This window comes from Nanorana parkeri, unplaced genomic scaffold (assembly GCF_000935625.1).
Source record: "Nanorana parkeri isolate BGI_ZX_2015 unplaced genomic scaffold, ASM93562v1 scaffold381, whole genome shotgun sequence".
Classification (NCBI taxonomy): Eukaryota; Metazoa; Chordata; class Amphibia; order Anura; family Dicroglossidae; genus Nanorana; species Nanorana parkeri.
Window position 1 is genome coordinate 1181233 of NW_017306649.1, and position 18323 is coordinate 1199555.

The 18323-nt window shown below is 44.0% G+C and overlaps 1 protein-coding gene across 1 annotated transcript in view; it reads left to right on the forward strand.

The window, feature by feature from the left end:
* Nucleotides 1-18323, forward strand: part of LOC108789240 (protein diaphanous homolog 3-like) — a 127459-nt gene that overhangs the window by 14769 nt on the left and 94367 nt on the right. The window contains exon 2 of the mRNA XM_018559202.1: nucleotides 1365-1400. Within this exon, the coding sequence (XP_018414704.1) occupies nucleotides 1365-1400 (36 nt within the window). The remainder of the gene's footprint in view (nucleotides 1-1364; nucleotides 1401-18323) is intronic.

Consider the following 18323-nt stretch of genomic DNA (forward strand, 5'->3'; position numbering starts at 1 on the left):
GCTGAGCTCCAATCACTGGACCCAGAAGTGGATGTGTATTACATCACTTCCGGTGTCACTTGTTACAATCTCCGGCTCTTGGAGCCAGGAGATGAAGCTGGGGAAGCAGATCTCAGCTTCTTTGGGGTCCCTAGGTGACATTAGTGGTCTGAAAGACCCCTGATTTCTCCATAAAGACCTGTCACACCCTGCTATTACATTGGGTGCTTGTTAGCCCCCTATGTGATAGCAATAGGGTTAGGGTAAAAAAAAAAAAAAAAAGTATAAAAATTAAAGTAACATAAAAAAATGCCCCTCCCGTGCAGGCCCATACACACACACACACACACAAACACGCGCCGGTGCGCCTACATGCAAAATATTAAATATTGCTGCCAGTCAGCTCTGGAAGAATGTAGAGGGGAGGGAGGAATTCCCTTAAGGAGACAGTCACCGCTCTCTCTGCAGGGAAAAGATCGGGAACTGACCAATCAATTGTATGTGATCGCTCCCAATCAATAGAGCTGACTTGTGACTGCTTCAGTGTCACACTAACACCATGAAGCTGACTTAGTAGTTATGTGTTGGGCTGCACTGTCATTCTTTTTTAATGGCATCCCAGTGCACTAAGTTGGGTGACCTTCCTGGCTGTGTATTTGGCAGATGTGCGTGAATTGCAAACAAGGCAGATAAGACATTCAAATATTTTTTTAAAATATACAACTGTGTATTTTTCATGGTTGGCTGGAATTTTGCTTTACACTCTAATATCTGCCTACCAAATGCGACAAAGCATTGCAGCCGCGACATTGTATACTGCACTATCCAGCCGTAATGCGAACATTGCAGTGGGTGGCTTATGGGCAGTAAAATCAAGGCGATTTGATCTGCATTCTTACTGCTCCTCAGGTGTCTGTCTAAATGAGGCCTTACTAATGTAGTCCTGTGATCCACAGTCAGCAGTTCATAGGTTGATACCGGCTATCTGCTGACAGCGCAGAGCTGTGTTGTGGCCGAGAAAGATCCCTACAACACAGGATCCATCCAGCTGCCTGATTCACAGCTGTAGTGTTAGCTGGAGAGAATATTTTACTTCTCCTCTAAATACATAAGAATCTCTTTCCTGTGAAAATCCTATATCTGTCTTTTCACTAAGGTACTTTGAGGTAGATATGATAACATTCTGTCTATAGTCTATATGGCCTTCTTGCAATGCCCTCTGTGAGATTTGGCCTGTTGCTTGATAGCCATGCATTTATTGCAGTGTCTGTAATGAGCAAGAGTGTTTTTTGAATTTGGCAAACAATTGTTCTTAGCTATTGTGCTTTAACTCTGGTTATACAATATATATTTAGTAACATTGTCACTATTTTGTTTTTATACAGCAAATAAACAAACTCAGAAACTTGACTGATGATGTGGTAAGATTCTATATGCATGTTTTGTTGAACTAAACTCTGCATGCTCAGATGTTTTGCCAATTATAACCTTATGGGGTAAATTTATAAAAATGTGCACAGCTATTCATCCATCTAAACTGCATTTACCTTCTTTCTGTGCGGGTTAACCAGCAATTGTGAGAATAGGTTGAAAACAAAGGTTCTTGGGGTATTTTCTCTTTTGGTTGAAAGTTCTTAAGAATATACATAACATAAATCAGCTGGTCATTGCTCTCACTTGCAGATGAAATGAGCACTGGTATATTGTGTGTATAGTCCTGTCAATTCAGAAACCAGTGGTATTACATTAGCCACCGAAGTGCTGTAAATAGTAATCCCATAGACTGAAGTTGATGATTGCCTTTGACAGATGGAAACGATGTTGCAAAACAGCAGTAACTTTACTTCTTCTGTGAGGCAGGTTTGTTTCTATCTGTCAAAGGCAATCATAAACTCCAGTCTATGGGATTATTATTTCCAGCATGTCTATGGCTAATGTATTTAATTGCAACACAGTAATACCGGTGTCATGGGAATTGACAGAACTATTTTCAATATAGCAGTGCTCATTTCATCTGCAAGTGAGAGCAAGCACCAGCTGATTTATGTTTTATATTCTTAAAAACATTCCCCCAGTTGAGAAAATCAACTAAGAAGATTTGTTTTCACCCCATTTTCACAACAGCTGTTGAACACACAATGAATAGACATGCAGTTCTGCTGAAGGAATACCTATGAAGCTAATGTATTTATATTCTAAAGGCCATTCAAACAGGAGAGAAGATGCCCTAATTCACACCTGAGCTTATTGTAGCGTGAATGCCTAAGTGCTACAATACTCAACAGGGGGAATCCGATTGTTTTCAACGGCCCCTGTTCACACCTGATCTGTCGCTTTAGCAAAACGCCTGTAGCTTGGAAAGTACATGAGCATCTTTTGGAGCAGAGTCAAGCGTTTTGGCCACAGTAGACTTGAGTCAATAAGCCAAAACAATTGCAAAAAACATGCGTAAAGTGTGTCTTTAAAACTTTTTTTGGCCTAGTAACTAGCTTTGTATTGGGTAAAAATAAAACAAAACACTCGAGCATGAAATGCTTGTAAAAATGCCCCAAAAACGTCCAAAGAGGCTTCGCTCAAGTGTGAATAGGGCCTAAGAACATTTGTCTTTGCCCCAGTATCACAAAAGCTGAATGTACGTGCAGTTTCTCTGGATGAATAGCTATGTGATATATAATTTGGCATGAGCTTATATTTATATATAGACCCCCTATGTATGAGCATATAGTGGTAATGAGATTTAGGTAATGTGTACAATAACATGTTACCATATCTTGTTGTTATGCAAATATGTGGTATAGACCAGTTTCATTCTTTACATTGTTGTCCTATTCATTTACTTTGACATTTGAAGTAGACCATCACATGTGCTTGAGTAGAGGCTATTCACTAAGCACAGATCGAAACATTTATACTACGTCTTACTGTGTTGCAAAGCAAATTGCCTTGTCTTGCTCTCGGGCTGCACTGGCCCTTTTTTTCTAGAAGGCAAAGAATATTGCACAGTTGTGCAGAGAAACCCTTGGCTGGTAAGGATGTCATTACTCACCATAGTAAAATAGCAACTCTGGGGAAATTGCAGACATCCACCCCTGAGATGAGACAACTTCTCTGTGGGTCGCAGCCATTGCTGAAATTAGGGATGAACCGATACTGGTATTTCGGTATCGAGTACCGGTATTTTTTTTTTAGGTACTCGCCGATACCGAGTACCTGAAGTCCCATTCGGGAAGCCAGGCGGCTTGTAATGACTCGCCACCCGGCTTCCCGATTTAGCAGGGAAGCCGTCCCCGCGCTTCTTGTCACTAGGTGACGAGGAAGCATGGAGCCGGCTTCCTGGTCCATCAGGAAGCCGGGCGCTGTGTAATGACGGGGAGCCCGGCTTCCTGATTGGCCGGGAAGCCGGCTCCATGCTCACTCGTCATGAGATGACGAGGGAGTATGAAACCGGCTTCCCGACCAATCCGAAAACCGGGCGCAGCATCATTACATGGCGCCTGGCTTCCTGATTGGCAAGCTTCCACAAGAGACGAGAGAGCATGGAGTCGGCTTCCCGACTAATTAGGAAGCCGGGCAGAGTGTAATGACGTGCTGCCCGGCTTCCTGATACCGGAGGTATCGGGCTAGGCATCGGAGCTTTTGGGTGAGTACGAGTACCCGCCCAAATACTTGGCATCGGCACAGATACCGATACTAGTATCGGTATCGGTGCATCCCTAGCTGAAATATACATCAAACTTTTTGAAGTTTGCCTAATTCATGTGTGAGACATTGAACACGAGGAATGTTTTTTCTTTTCTTGCATTTAAATCTTAGCACAAGGCACAGTGGGGTTGATTTACTAAAGGCAAATAGGTTTGCAAGAGAATTAGCACTGTGCAGGGGAAGTTTACCTTTAGCTTAGTGAATGTGGTAACATTTCACTTTTCCAAGAATACCCAATCATGTGCAAGGAAACTAAAACAGTAGTATTTTGCTAGCGCATAATTGGATGGTACAAGTCAGCAGAGATTTGTCTCGTTTATCAAACTGAGGGGAACCTTTTCCTTTTGCTTACACAGTGAACAGCCCATTTGCCTTGCACAAATCAACCCCTGTATGGCAGCACTGTTTTTCTTTCTAAGAACATCATCCCTCTAGTTTAAGCTTAATGTTGATAGTATCATATTATAAGCAAGTATTGGAAAACTGGTTAGGACTAAGGCGAGGTGGATGGAGAAAAATACAATAAGAATAGGTAAACATTGTAGAATCATGATGTGCAAAGTAGTCAGACTCTTAACTGAAAAGACTTGTGGCCAGGAAGACTTGGCTTGTTCCTAGCTTCCAGGAAGGAAGGGCATCTCCTTTCCCGGCTCTGTGGGTTTAAGACTTCTGTTCTTCTGACTGTATGGACTATGTGTAGAAAGGACTACTTCTAGACTTCAGTGGACGTCTGTGTGACCGGGTGACAACACAAGAGCATAGTTGGGAGACGGGAACAGGGTGTTGCCATCCTATAACAGGTAGTGCCTGAACTAGGACCCAGGATCACTAGATGATATTGAAAGTTATGAGATTTTAGTGAATGGGTTTACATATATTTTAAATTTCACATACGTGTGTAGTACATGCCGAGTTGCCTAAAGAAAACTTTGTTTTATTATGTACGTTGTTGCTGATGCCATTTTGTGTTGCAATGAAGGACTGCAGAAACATTTAACCAGTTTTGGGTCATTGATTCGGTGTCTCTGAGCATCAAGAACAATGGTGAAGGTCATATAAATCTTCCAATCAGAGAACGCTGCCTTTATTCCACTTTTCCCCCCCCCCCGCCACCCAGAATGATCGTAACATCACAAAAAAAGGGTAAAAAGGTAATTGATTTTCAAGCTGAACAAAATAAGGTTGCATTTTCTTCCCATAAAGGTCTGCCTGTGCTCGCTTTGTGATTAGCCTAATGACATAATGATTTTGCATGTTTGAAATATTGAACAGCTGGATTGTGTCGGTAATTTGAGGTGTTCCAAGGTTTATTGTATATCACCTTTGGAGGTTGCTGGGGATTGTAAACAAGATCCATTGTGTTTTAAATGATATTAACGGATGTTTTAACATAAAATAAAGGCAAGCATTGCTGTTTCAGACCCCGTAAGCCTCAAAAATAGGCTTTTTGTTTCTCTTTTGTCGGATATTTATGTGTGTGTATACATAGCACTTAAATAGAAGCAGAAGTACTATTTGCCTAATAGAAAGGAGGCACATCTTGGGAGGTGGGATGCTGACATCGCAAATATTTCAGAAACATGGAGTATTGCCTAACAACATCAATGCATGTAAAGCTGCTTGTTTGACTTGCTGGTTTTAGATGGGTCATAATGTTTGCTCTTGCAGAAACTGCATCATTTAAAACTAATCTGTGCTAAACCCTTTTTCTTTCTATTTTTCCCAGAGAGCAGTATATGTCACTTAGGTGCAGCCCAGAGCCTTTCCATAGTCATATGTTATGTCATAGTGAGGTTGTTTTTGGTTTAAATTCTTCCTCTCCTAGCTGTCTTGTGTTGCAATTTGCCACTCAACTAAACTAGAGCACCGCTGGGACACTTAGTTACACTTGCAGAAAGCTACACTGTCACTCTCTTGTGTTCCTGCTTTTCTGAAGGGACGCACTAGTGACATTACTGCTTATTGCGCGAGAGGAAGGGAGAGTCACATGCTCCTCCATAACCAGAGGTGTGTGGCATTTAGTGAATTTAGAGATGAGAGAGCGCTTAGGATTTGATTTGTATCAGCATTGTGGCAGTAGTCACTCCGAGTACTAATAACAGGTAGGAAGCAGAAGTGTTTTCCCTGTTCTTAATATGCAGCCATATAGCACTTCATGGGTGGGTCACAAAGTTATTTACCTTCTTTACAATCTTACACATTTCCATTAAAACATTTTATATTTTTTTTTTGCATTTTAACAACGACTGATTAGCTTCTGTGTGGGATGTTCGGAGACATTGGCTTCGTTATGGATTTCTTACAGATTATAGTTATGGCTATATGTTTCTATCTGTGAAACCCCAATGCTGTGGGGTGAGGCTTTAAGAAAATTGTTGCTAAATCCATGCCATTGACACGGCTTTGTTTACCAGTAGTCAAGTGATTACTATATCAGTGCTGATTTAGTAATCGGAGACTTTGTTGAGGGTTATTATTAGGGATGCACCCAAATTTCAACCGCCGAAAATGGCACTTTCAGCAAAATGCCCAAAGTACCTTTCGGGAAGAAATTGTCGTGCAGCCATAGTATCTTTTTCTCCCCGCCGGGCGCTGCTCTGTGTCCCCCTTGACACAATGCAGCATCCAGCGTGGAGGAGAGAAACTGTCAGGAGCCGAGTGGGGCGGGGAGGGGAGGAGAGCGCTGTGAGCGTGTCGCAGGAGGCTTTCCTCCTGCACAGATCAGGAGAGCGGTGTGTGGGCAGAGACAGCCGTCACTGAAGACAGCCGACCGTGGGGGAGGGGAAGAGTCGGCTGTGAAATGAGACCGAGCTCTGCTCCACGCACTACCCACTGTGACCGAGTCAGGATGAAGAGCGATATACAAACATTTAACAATCGGTGATTGCTGAATGTTTGTAAATAACTGGACATTGTATGAGTTACTGTGTGCACATAGTAATCATAATATATCCACAATTTATGAATGAACAGGAACACTCAGTACGGTATAGAGAATTCCTGTTCATTTAGTGCTGGGGCTGTAGAAAAAGATATTGTGGACTCTGTGTCCTCAATCTCTTTTTTTTTCTATTGTAAAAATGAAATATCAGGGGGTCTGTTTAGACCCCTGATATTTCCCCGAATCCCCTAACAGTAAAGTTAAAAAAAATATCTATCTATCTATCTATCGATATCATATATAATGAAATTAAATAAAATATAAAAAAATGAAAAAGTTTAGAAAAAAAATTAAAAGTATTAAAACATTTTTTTGGTTTCAGCCTGATATTTTTATTTTTGGTTTCAATTAAATTACTACTAAAGGGACGCAGACCCTGCATCTTTCCCTATTAAAACAAGGGAAGCCCACAGAAGCTGGTTGTAATAAACCCAGACCCTCCCATTTGGGGATCAGTTTGGAATAGATGTGCTGCAATAAACTGATTTTTCTTCAGAACAGAAACGGGTAGGAATCTGCAACAATGTTTGCTAAAATCCTTGCAATGTACACAGATCACCCAGAGAGGATTATTTATTTTTAATCAATTGAAGTGGAATTACTCTTTAAAGGACACATGATTTAACTGTAGACAATGCGGTTATACTGCTGCCTACAGGAGGAATTTAATAATGACAAAAAAATAAAAAACAATTGTTGGCCATCCAGGTATAACCACTTCCACCTTCCACTTTCATCCAGCTTCAGTTTTTTGCTAGTGTTCTAGGGGAAAATATATCTTTTTTGCTTTTACTAGCCATTAACTTTTTTCATCATAGTTGTTTTTACTTCGATCAGGACTATCTATGCTGCTAGGCTGGGCTCTTTTTGAAGCTATCTGGTATGGGAGCATCTTTACAATTGGCTGTGGAAGCCATACCCAATCCCTGCTGGTCTGAAGATGGTGGGGCTTGTCTGGAATGTGACTTTTTGGGTACTGGTTTCTGCATATTTCCATACCACTGTGTACAGTGTTGGTTAGCTGCAGAGTGCTCTCAAGGTCCAGGGCTGTGGCATAGCCTCTGAGGTGAACCAGTCAACCTGTGAGTAAGCCCATAGATGGGGGCTAAGATAACCTGTGATGTTCAGGGACTGGGCTGTGATTGTGGTGCTCTCCAGACCCTTTGTGTACTGTGTTTTTATATAGCCGCTTTCCAGGTTCACAGGGGCACATCCTCTAGCCTCAGTAACTATAGTGGCCGTTTAATTTGCTGCTGCGGAGACTCTATCTGATGAATAGTCTCATAAATTGTTAATGGAAGAATTTGTTCCCGGGGAACTGCAGCCTGTTTGTTGCCATAGCTCCCAGCCTTAAAGATACCAGTTTGGTTCTTAATGACATGGTGCTGCCACTTTACAAATAGTGTTATGCTGGGCACACACCTTACAACCATCGCAAAACTTTTGTCTTGCGATGGTTGTAAGGTACTTTAAAAAAGTACGATCTGCCTATCTTGCATAGGCAGATCGTACTTGCGATCGCAAGCCGCGCCCCCCTGAAGGGCGGGCTTCCGATGACCGCAATGCCGAATGGGCAGTGTGTGCTTGCGCACACCGGCCTGTCCGGCTTTTATCTTACGAACATGCTACACACCCGCCGAACATCGTACGATGCTCGGCGGGTTTTCAAACATGTTCGTAAGATAAAAGTCGTGCGACCTTACGGTAGTAGAGGTCACACGGCTTCCACACACCTTACGATAATCGTACGATCGCGGGATTTCCCGCGATTATCGTACGATTATCGGAAGGTGTGTGGGCACCCTAATACCTATGGCACGGCTGTTACTAGCTTGGGATGTCTAAAAGGCCTTAACACCTATTTAAACATTTCTACTGTACTCCTTACTAGAACCATTTCCCCAGTCATCTTCCAGGACAGCCATCGAGATATAGGCTCCGCCTGCCTGCAACAGGAAACACATCAACCACATTAAATAAATAGACTCCTCCTTCCATCCCAATGGGCACTGACATACTTCTAATATCCTGTACACTCCTCTTAAAAGTTTTACAGAACATCATTCCTTTTAAGGAGGCTTTTATTAAGAAGTGGGCTGTGCCCAGTGTAGATCTGGCGATTTCCATCCTTTAACCAATTGAAGACCAGGTGTTTAGACCCCCTTCCTGGGCAGGCCATTTTTCAGTGTTCAGCGCTGCAGTAATTTGACTGACGTTTATCCGGTCATGCAGCGCTGTACTGAAATGCATTTTATACCATTTTTTTGGGGACAGATGGAGCTTTCTTATGGTGATATTTAATCACCACTGGGCGGTTTTATTTTTTACTATATTAAGGAGAAATTACAGAAAATTTTGAAAAAAAAAAAAAAGTTTTTTTTTACATTATGTTATAAAACAACTAATATTACCCACTTTATTTACCCGACTGGTCACGTCGGGTAAATAGACACCAAACATGTCAAGCTAAAAATTGTGCGCACTCGCAAAAAACTAGCATACCCAAAATTGGCCATAGGCAACGCTTTAAAAGCTTTTTACAGCTCATCAGTTTAGTGTTATCAGTGATTGATGACCCTAAAATTATTGCTCTCACTGCGACGTTCGCGGCGATATGTAACATGTGTGGCGCAATGGGCGCAATCGTCGTTTTCGCAGGTATGCGCACCTGACGCATGTTTACATAGGGGTGGGGACTTAAAAAAGAATTTAAAAAAACATTTTTTTTTTAATGTGTAACTTACATTTTTTGGGGGGGGGGAACTTTACATTTTTTTCCAATTTTTTTTTTTCCACTTAACTTTATTGCTATCACAGAGTGGGCTAAGAAACCCCTCTATGTGATAGCAAAAGAGGTGACAGGTCCTCTTTATGGAGAATCAGGGGTCTCCAAGACCCCTAATTTCACAAAGGACCCCCCTGAAGAAGCTGATGAAGCAGAGATCTGCTTCATCAGCTTTTCCCCAGCATCTGAAGCTGGAGAGTGACACGAGAATGCGGAAGTGATGTAATATACACCACTTCCGCATTCTGACAGCGGAGAGGGGACCAGAGGGAGATCGTGCACCGACCTCCCTCTGATCCCCTATGACACAGCAGAGCCCGGGACCAACTTGACAGCGGGAGGGGGGGAGCCGCGGAGGGGGGTGCACATCACGGGACCTCATACAAGCGATCCGCTGGCTCTACAGCCAGCAGATCGCTTGTATATTAACGGGCATCGCTGCCTGTTTTCAAGTAATGGGCTTTTCCCGCTCGCCGCGCCCGTGTGGGGGGGAGTAACAGGACGTGTATACACGCCCAGTTACATCCAAGAAGCTCCCGGCCGGCCGCGTATACACAACGGCCGGCCGGGAGGTAGTTAATGCAACAGCTTTTGAGGATGCACCATTGCTTAAGGATCCCACTGACAAATATTTGGAAACCCTTTCCATTCATTGTTTTGACTAGCAGGCTCTGCTTTTCAACCTACTATAGTTGTCATGTCTGTGTGACCTTTGGGGAATGGACTAAAGAAATGCAATATCATCCAGCTACTGTCCTTACTTACTCCTACAGCAGTACAATGTTGCATAAATGAGATATTACCTGTGAGTTCCCTGCCTGTGAATGTGTGGAGTACTCTATGGCTGAAATGTAAAACAACAATGTAAAAAACACGTGTGCATGCTTTTTGATGGGGATTGCTTGTTTTTGGTACTGCTTTAGATCATTCATTAACAGAAATCACTGGCAGTAAAAATACTAATTTACCCCTGCACTAGAAGCCTGTTTCAAACTGAGAAGACTCTTGCCCCATCTGAAGCCAAAAAGTAGAGGTGCACTCAAGTGGAAATTTCAAAAACGAAGCTCTCCTCCTGCAGCGCTCATCCTCCTGTGACAGTTTCTCTCCTCCCTTATGGAACACAGAGCAGCGCCCAGCGGGGACGAGAGAAATCGCAGTTGCACCGGTATATCGGCTAAAAAATTGCACTTTCGGCATTTAGCCAAAAGTGCAATTTTCTGCCGATATATTGGTGCATCCCTACCAAAAAGAGTTCTTTTTAGTTTATCCTAGGTTTCAAACTCTAAAGTAAGACTTAGACCTGGAGCCCTGGGCCTATAAATCCCTCTACAAGTCCTTTTAAAGCAGACGTGTTGACCATCGAGGACACATAGTTAGAAAGCATCTTGGATGCCTGGGTAAGAGATGTAGTGTCCTGGAAGCAACAAGCTAGAGGTCCATTATCTGCCTTCACCCTGCTTCATGTTGTCCAACCTACCTGTGTCTTCACAGAGACTGTCAAATCTCCATACTATACTTGCAGATTTTGTGAACCAAGGTGTTCTTGCTATAGTTGCAACTGCAGAAATGTTTAACGGTTCTAACCTCTGCCCCGTCTTGGGATATGAGGCTATAAATATCTTCATTTGAATACAACATTTCAGCATTGAATCAATCAGGCCTGTCATATCCTCTTTCTCTCTATCAGGGAGACTATCAGGGAGGCTTTCTAGCCTCTGTAGGCATAAAAGATGCATACTAACAAGTCCCCATCTTTCCAGCATATAAACGCTATTTCTGTTTTTCCATTGTGGCTTGCCAACTGTGCCGATGGTATTGGCACCCTTGCTAGCCTTGCTACAGTCAGAGGGTATTCCCATAGGATATCTGGACACCCTCCTGTTGTTGAAACACACTATGCATTACATTATTGGCCAGAGTTTGAGCAGAGTCCAGAAGTTAAAAGGTTTGGTTGGTTCCTGAACCTGCAGAAATCAGTGCTGAAACTGACACATCACTTGGAGTATTTGTGTCTCCTCCTGGATACAGGCCAGACTCGGACTCTACAGTCTAGGAACTAAACAACTCTGCGATTCTGCATGAGAGTTCAGGGCTTGATGGTAGTTTCCTTTTTGAGGCAGCTCCATTTGCTCATTTTCACTCCAGAACCCTATAATGTAAAATTCTACCCTCATGGGACAAATCAGTTCAGTTTTTAGATATACTGACTTATCTGACACCAGAGTCAGGTCATGTTTGGCCTGGTGCCTCAAGAGTCTAGCTCTGGAGTTGGGAAAATATTTCCTCCCACTTTCTTGGAAGATCTAACAAATGATGCCAACCTGCAGGGCTAGGGAGGAGTCCTAGACACATTGTCGGTTCAGAGTCTTGCCAGGGGAGTCTCCTCTCTGGATCAACATTCTGAAGCTCTGAGTGATTTGGTTGTCCCTACAACACTGTTCATCCGTCTAGGATTTAGTTGGACATTGCCATAGAAGTGTTGTACATTTACCATCAGGGAGAAACCAGAGGTCTTGCCATGGCAAGAGGTAAAAATCCATGTGCCAGCGTTGTCAGCCATTCACATTTCAGGTGCGAACCATTGCAGGGCAGATTACCTCAGTTGGAAGGGCCTGGAACCAGGGAAACGCCAGGAGGTGTTCAGGACCTGTGCCACAAGAGAGGAATGCAAGATGTGAACTTTCTGGTCTCAACAACCAACTGGACAGATTTTTTGTTTTTCCATGTGCGGAAATTGTCTATTAGAAGCATTTAATTCTTTGGTCACCCAGAGCGATCTCTACAGCCTAATCTATGCCTTTTCTTCTCTGAAACTCCTTCCTTGCCTACTGTGCGGGATCAAGATGCAGGGCATTACAGTGATCCTCAACTCCAGACTGGTCCAAGCAGATGTGACGATCTCTAATGTCAAGGTGTGGTTTACCACCCTGCTTCATATTTGCTGGCTTTAACAGCATGACTGTAGAAGGACAGGTTTTGAGAGAAAGGGGTTTCTCTGAATCGACAATTGGTACAGGATGTGTCTTGTTGCCTCTCCTGTATAACAATACGTGGGATGTAAATCTGGCTCTCTTAGGACCGCCTTTTTAACCCATCAGGGATATTTTCCTTTCTACTTTGACCCACTCTGCTAGGTGCATGTCTGAACTTGCAGCCTTGTCCTATAAAAAAAACATATCTGGTCCTACGCAAGGATACAGTGATATTGAGGCCTAAAACCTCCTTTCTCCCTAAGGTGTTCATGGCCTTGTACCTTAATCAGTACATTGTCCTTCCTTTTTTTGGTCCAGCTCCATTGCATCAGAAGAAAATTACCCTTCACTGTCAATGTAGTTTAGCTTGCACCTGTTTACCTTTCAGCCACTGCTTCTAATAGAAAAAACTAGGGATGCACCGATATATCGTCCGCCGAAAAACATATCGGCCGAAACTGGCACTTTTCGCATAATGCCGAAGTGCCATTTTCCTGCCGATATAGCGGTGTATCCCTGGTTTCTTTCCTCCGCCCTGGGCGCTGTGTCCCAGCCGGGAGGAAAGAAACTGTGATAGCCGGCCGTGCGCTGCGGGAGGAGAGCGCTGTGAGCGGCTGGTGTCTCCTCCCACACCGCTCAGCCTCCTATCACAGTCCGGCAGAGCGGTGTGTGGGCGGAGACAGGCCGTGCTGTCACAGGAGGCTGAGCTCTCCTCCCGCAACTCTCGCTCAGCCTCCTGTGACAGCGTGTCAGAGAGGAGAGCGGTACAAACACTCAGTGTTCAATGATCGCTGAGTGTTTGTAGATAATTGAGGACATGGTATGTGTACTATATCCTCAATTATGAATGAATGGGAGTGATCTACATCACCTCCTGTTCATTCATAGTTGTAGTTATAGTAAACATACTATATTCTCATGTTATCAATGAACAGGAACACTCATAGAGGATTCCTGTTCATTGATATCGGGGGATACAGAAAAAGAGATTGAGGGCTTTACGTCCTCAATCTCTTTTTCTATTTTAAAAGGGAAATATCAGGGGTCTGTTTAGACCCCTAATATTTCCCCAAAGCTCCTAAAAGTAAACAATAGAAATATTAACTAAAAAAAGAATGAATAAATAAAAATTAAAAAGCTTATAAAAAAAATAAAATATAAAAAAATTTAAATAAACATTTTCAGCATTTGTTTCTGCCTGACATTTTTTTAAATTTCGGTTTTGGTTTTAACATTTCCATTTTGGTGCACCTCCTAGAAAAAATGACTTTCCCCAATCTTTTTCAGGACAGCTACATGAAAGAGATGATTGGCTTCTCCTCTACAGGAAACACAAGCAGTTACTTTAGAAACCCTTCCCAGGCCCTCCATTTCTGTTTGTGTATCTTACCGCAGTTTAAGCAGCATAACGTTTGTTCTTCTGATGGCAGAGTTGTCTGTGGCCCCAGGTGTGGTCCCACCTTCCTGTGTATTTACCACCATGGTTATTCCACCCTTAGGTTTTGCAGACTTCCCATCTCAGCTGTGCATAGTGTTGGGTGGCAGGATGATACTCTTATGTTGCTAGCAGTGGTGGTGATCTAGGGTGCAGAGCCACAGTTGAGGTGCTCGGGCCGGCATGGTCCCAGTAGCTGGGACACGCTGTGCTGCATTTTATGTTTGTGCCTGAGGTTGTTTGGACAATGCTTATGGGTATGGAGTAGATATGGAGGGATGAACAGATACCAAGTACATGTACAGATACTTTTCCAGCTCCTAGACTAGAGACAAATTCAAAAGTTAGGAAGCAGCTGTCATTTTTAAGGAGCATACAGAGCTCCTGGGATTTGTACATCTCTGTTTTTCAAGTACAAGTACTGATACTTGTCCAAGTACTCACAGATACAAGTACTGATGCATTTTTGTTTATTGTCATGTGACAGTTTTTCTAAAACAATAGAGACTGATGATTTCAGGACAGTGGTGGAGCGCCAGAGCCCAGTCGTAGCTGCAACCCTGATAGTTCTTGTGAAAATGCCAAGTATTGGCACTGATATCTGAACATCCCTAGTATGGAGTTCTCTTGCTTTTCTCTCCCGTTCATTGAAGGACACAGGGCAACAGATCGTAGATCCTGAATGGTAGGTATATCGCAGTCCCTTGCTGTGGTGGTCTCCGTTCTGGGGTGTGGGTTTTTGTGTGGGCCATGGATCGCAGGGATGACTCCTCTGCATTGCCGTGTGAGGGCTGTGGGCTTCGCCCGGCGGACCCCTCTAGGTCCCCTCTTTGTGCGGCCTGTACGCCTGCGCTCCTTTGCCAGTCTCCGGTGCGTCCCTCGGGTTCCTCAGGGGGTGTGGTCGGTACCGCATGTACCGCGCTGTCCTTGGAGGTCTTTTCCTCTGCCATGGATGGTTTTGTGACGCGCATTGAGCGCGCCTTGACGCGGCGTCCGCCTAGGAAACGGGCTTTGCCAGTCCTGTCCCCTGCCCTGTCGGGGGAGTCAGAGGAGGAAGGGGAACTTCCCACGACATCACCGCGTCCTGATCCTGGTGATTCCTCGCAGCCTGATTCGGCCAGTGAGGATGAGGCCGCGTCTACGCTCCTGGTTCAGGAACGTGAGACTGTTTCAGCGCTAGTCCGCGCTGTTAGGGAGACTCTAAAAATTGAAGACGTTGCCAGCACTTCCGCGCTGCCGCACGTGCAGTTTGGAACGCATAAGAGTAGACGTTCCGCCAAGGTGTTTCCTTACATCTCCTTTTTTGATGAATTCATTTATAAGGAGTGGAAACGGCCTTCCAAGTCTTTTGCGGTTCCGAAACGGTTCTCGCTTCGTTATCCCTTTGAGGAGGACTTTGTGTCTAAGTGGTCTTCACCACCGGTGGTGGACCCGCCGGTCTCTCGTTTAAACAAGGCCACGGTTATCCCGGTGGAGGATTCTCCATCCTTTAAGGATCCTTCCGATAGGAAGGCTGAGGCGCTTTTGCGGTCCCTGTACTCTGTCTCGGGCGCTCTCATGCGTCCGGTCTTTGCTTCGGACTTGGTCACTCAGACTCTGACTGAGTGGGCAAAAATGTTACATCAGGGTCTTGCGGAGGAGAACGTCTCCCCCGCCTTTGTGGACTTGGCGGAGCAGTTGGTGCTGGGCCTGCGTTATGTCTGTAATTCGGCTTTGGATGCGATTACAGTTGCTGGCTTTGACGGCGTGGCTGTTGAGAGCCAGGGCCTGAAGGACCGGGGGTTGTCTGAAGCGGTCATTTCCACTATGCTCTGGGCGCGCAAAGCGGTTTCTAGGAAAATTTACCATCTCACGTGGAGGGCCTATTTTGCCTGGTGTGAGGCTGGGGCCCTGTCCCCACGTTTATTCTCCATCAGCAGAATCCTTGCGTTCCTGCAGCGCGGGGTGACTCAGGGGGTGACACGCGGCGGATGCTGGTCTGGGGCGCAAAGTGTTGCAGGCGGCGCTTTGAGGGGTCTTTTGGGTGTTGTGTTTGTTGTTGCCCATCCCTCAGTGTGTTACTGCTTGGTGACGTCCCTACCATTCAGGATCTACGATCTGTTACCCTGTGTCCTTCAATGAACGGGAGAGAAAATAGGATTTTTGTACTCACCGTAAAATCCTTTTCTCTCCGTTCATTGAAGGACACAGGCCCCGCCATCTTTTATGGGGTGTACACTCCTAACTGCTTGTTACTTACTGGAGACTTGTCAGCAAGTGAGGGGTTGGGCCACCAGCAGGGGCCGCCCCTAGGCTGTCTTGTCTTTTTAGTTATGTGCCTAGCGTCCTACTCCTGCAGGTGGCGATATACCTACCATTCAGGATCTACGATCTGTTGCCCTGTGTCCTTCAATGAACGGAGAGAAAAGGATTTTACGGTGAGTACAAAAATCCTATTTTTTCCCTTGGGCTTTTTTTGATGGTAGTCTACTTTTACATACAGTGAGGCCTTAGTTGGGTCAGAGGGGTTTGTAAAGTACCTGCTTGTGTTTACAGGAGGAGCCAATTATCTTTCTCATGTAGCTGTCCTAGAAGATTCTTAGCAATACAGATCAGATCAGGTGGATGTTCAGGCCTCATCTGATGCCATCTTCAGGCTTAAGGTTCCTCAGGCAGCTAGATTAATTAATTAATTTCGCTTTGCAAGAAGCTGTTGTTTTCATTGCGGGGTCTTCAGAGCCTGCCCAAAAAAATCCCAAAACATAGAAATTAGATTCTAAGGCAGTGGTGGTCAGCTTAATTGATTATTTCAAGCAGACTGGACATACTTCAGTATATGGTCAGGGGCTGCAGACATGCTACAGGCATGGCCGGAGACTGAGGTCACACGGCAGAAGATTGCTAGAGATTACAGCCTCTTTATAATTCATTTATAACACATTAATACATACTGTGGGCTTCTGGGGGAGGAGGGGGAATTAGGGGGCTGAGTCTGGAGTTTGTCTTTGAGCTGAATAAAACATTAAAATAAATCCTCTACAGAGGGCAATTTTCAATCGGATGGAAAGTCTTTTTGCCAGATAACTACCTTCTCTTTCAGCTAAAGGCGATAATTTCTGTTTCATTTTTCTTGCAGTCATCATACATATTCATTGATTCTTTGTTAATTCTGATAAAATATTGGAGCCGTCAATGGCCTGTTTTAGAAACGGTTGAAATTGTAAACAGTATATCAATGTTCAGCTACATTAAAACACAGCACATCGGAACGTGTTGTTTGTTTCATGAGCATTAAGGAGTTATAAGTGTGCCTGACAATATTTCATGTGTAGCACATGGTAATGAGTAAGGATCCAAGCAAAAATTCACATTCCATCTGGGTACAACAGTCTGTAAACAGCAGAGGCCGTTTATTCCAGAGTCTCTGGGACATTGGTTATTTAGTCTCTGATATGGCACTGCAGTTGTAAACTGTGCCATACTGTAGTACAGTGAAAGGATAAGTACCATCATGAATAAAACAACCAGTGCTGACAGTAAATACCAATAGGATTCTCGGTAGACAAGTTGTTATTGTGCTGTGAGTTGGGGACTGGCTGTAATGATATCCTCCTTTTTTGAATGATGTGTAATTGGAATGTATCAGAGACGGCTGTGAATGACTGGTTATCTTTTTTTTATTCCTCCGCTGTATTGAACTGGTTAATGTATAATTTTGATGCCAACAAATGGCTGCTGCCCCTGGTGGTTATAAGACTGCAGAAAATAGCAAATAATCCTCTACAATATTTAGTAGCTTATATTTATCTCTGCCTTATTTTTCATGCTGCTCTATCTCTCGGAGGTGGACATTTAGAAAACTAGGACAGGCTGAAACCTGATTGATTTTTGCAATTGCTGTCAAACACAATACAGTTTTGGTAATTATTTACCATGTAAAAAGTTAGTAATTGGGTTTTATAAATAATAGCTTTTCAGAAAACTATGGTTACTTTAGAAAGGATATTCAGAGCACAGAAATGTCCCTGCCTGCAGCTCGCCCTAGTTTTATTTATGTCCTTCAATGTCTAGTGATCGAGTGTGGTGTATAAAAATGAATGACAACCCGTCGCACATGCATCTAGGCCAGTGTTGGGTGCAGTCTGATTTTGGGACAGCAAGTGTGTGTATTATGCTACAGGTGTGTTGAAGAGTATGCGACATGTCACCTAGTGACAAGAAGCATGGGGGCGGCTTCCCTGCTAACCGAGAAGCCGGGTCGTGAGTCTTTATACGCTGCCCGGCTAATCGGGAAGCTAATCAGGAAGCCAGGTGGCAAGTCATTACACGCCGGCATCCGGAATGGGACTAACGGTACTCTGTATTCTGTATCGACGAGTACCGGGAAAAAAAAATATCGGTATCGGTGCATCCCTACTTTTAACCTCAGCTGGCCACACCATTTTTGCAATTGTTTTCCATTTTTTGATATTTTACTACTGAGACCCCCCCCCCCCCCCCCACCCAAAAATTTTTTGCCCAACACACCAC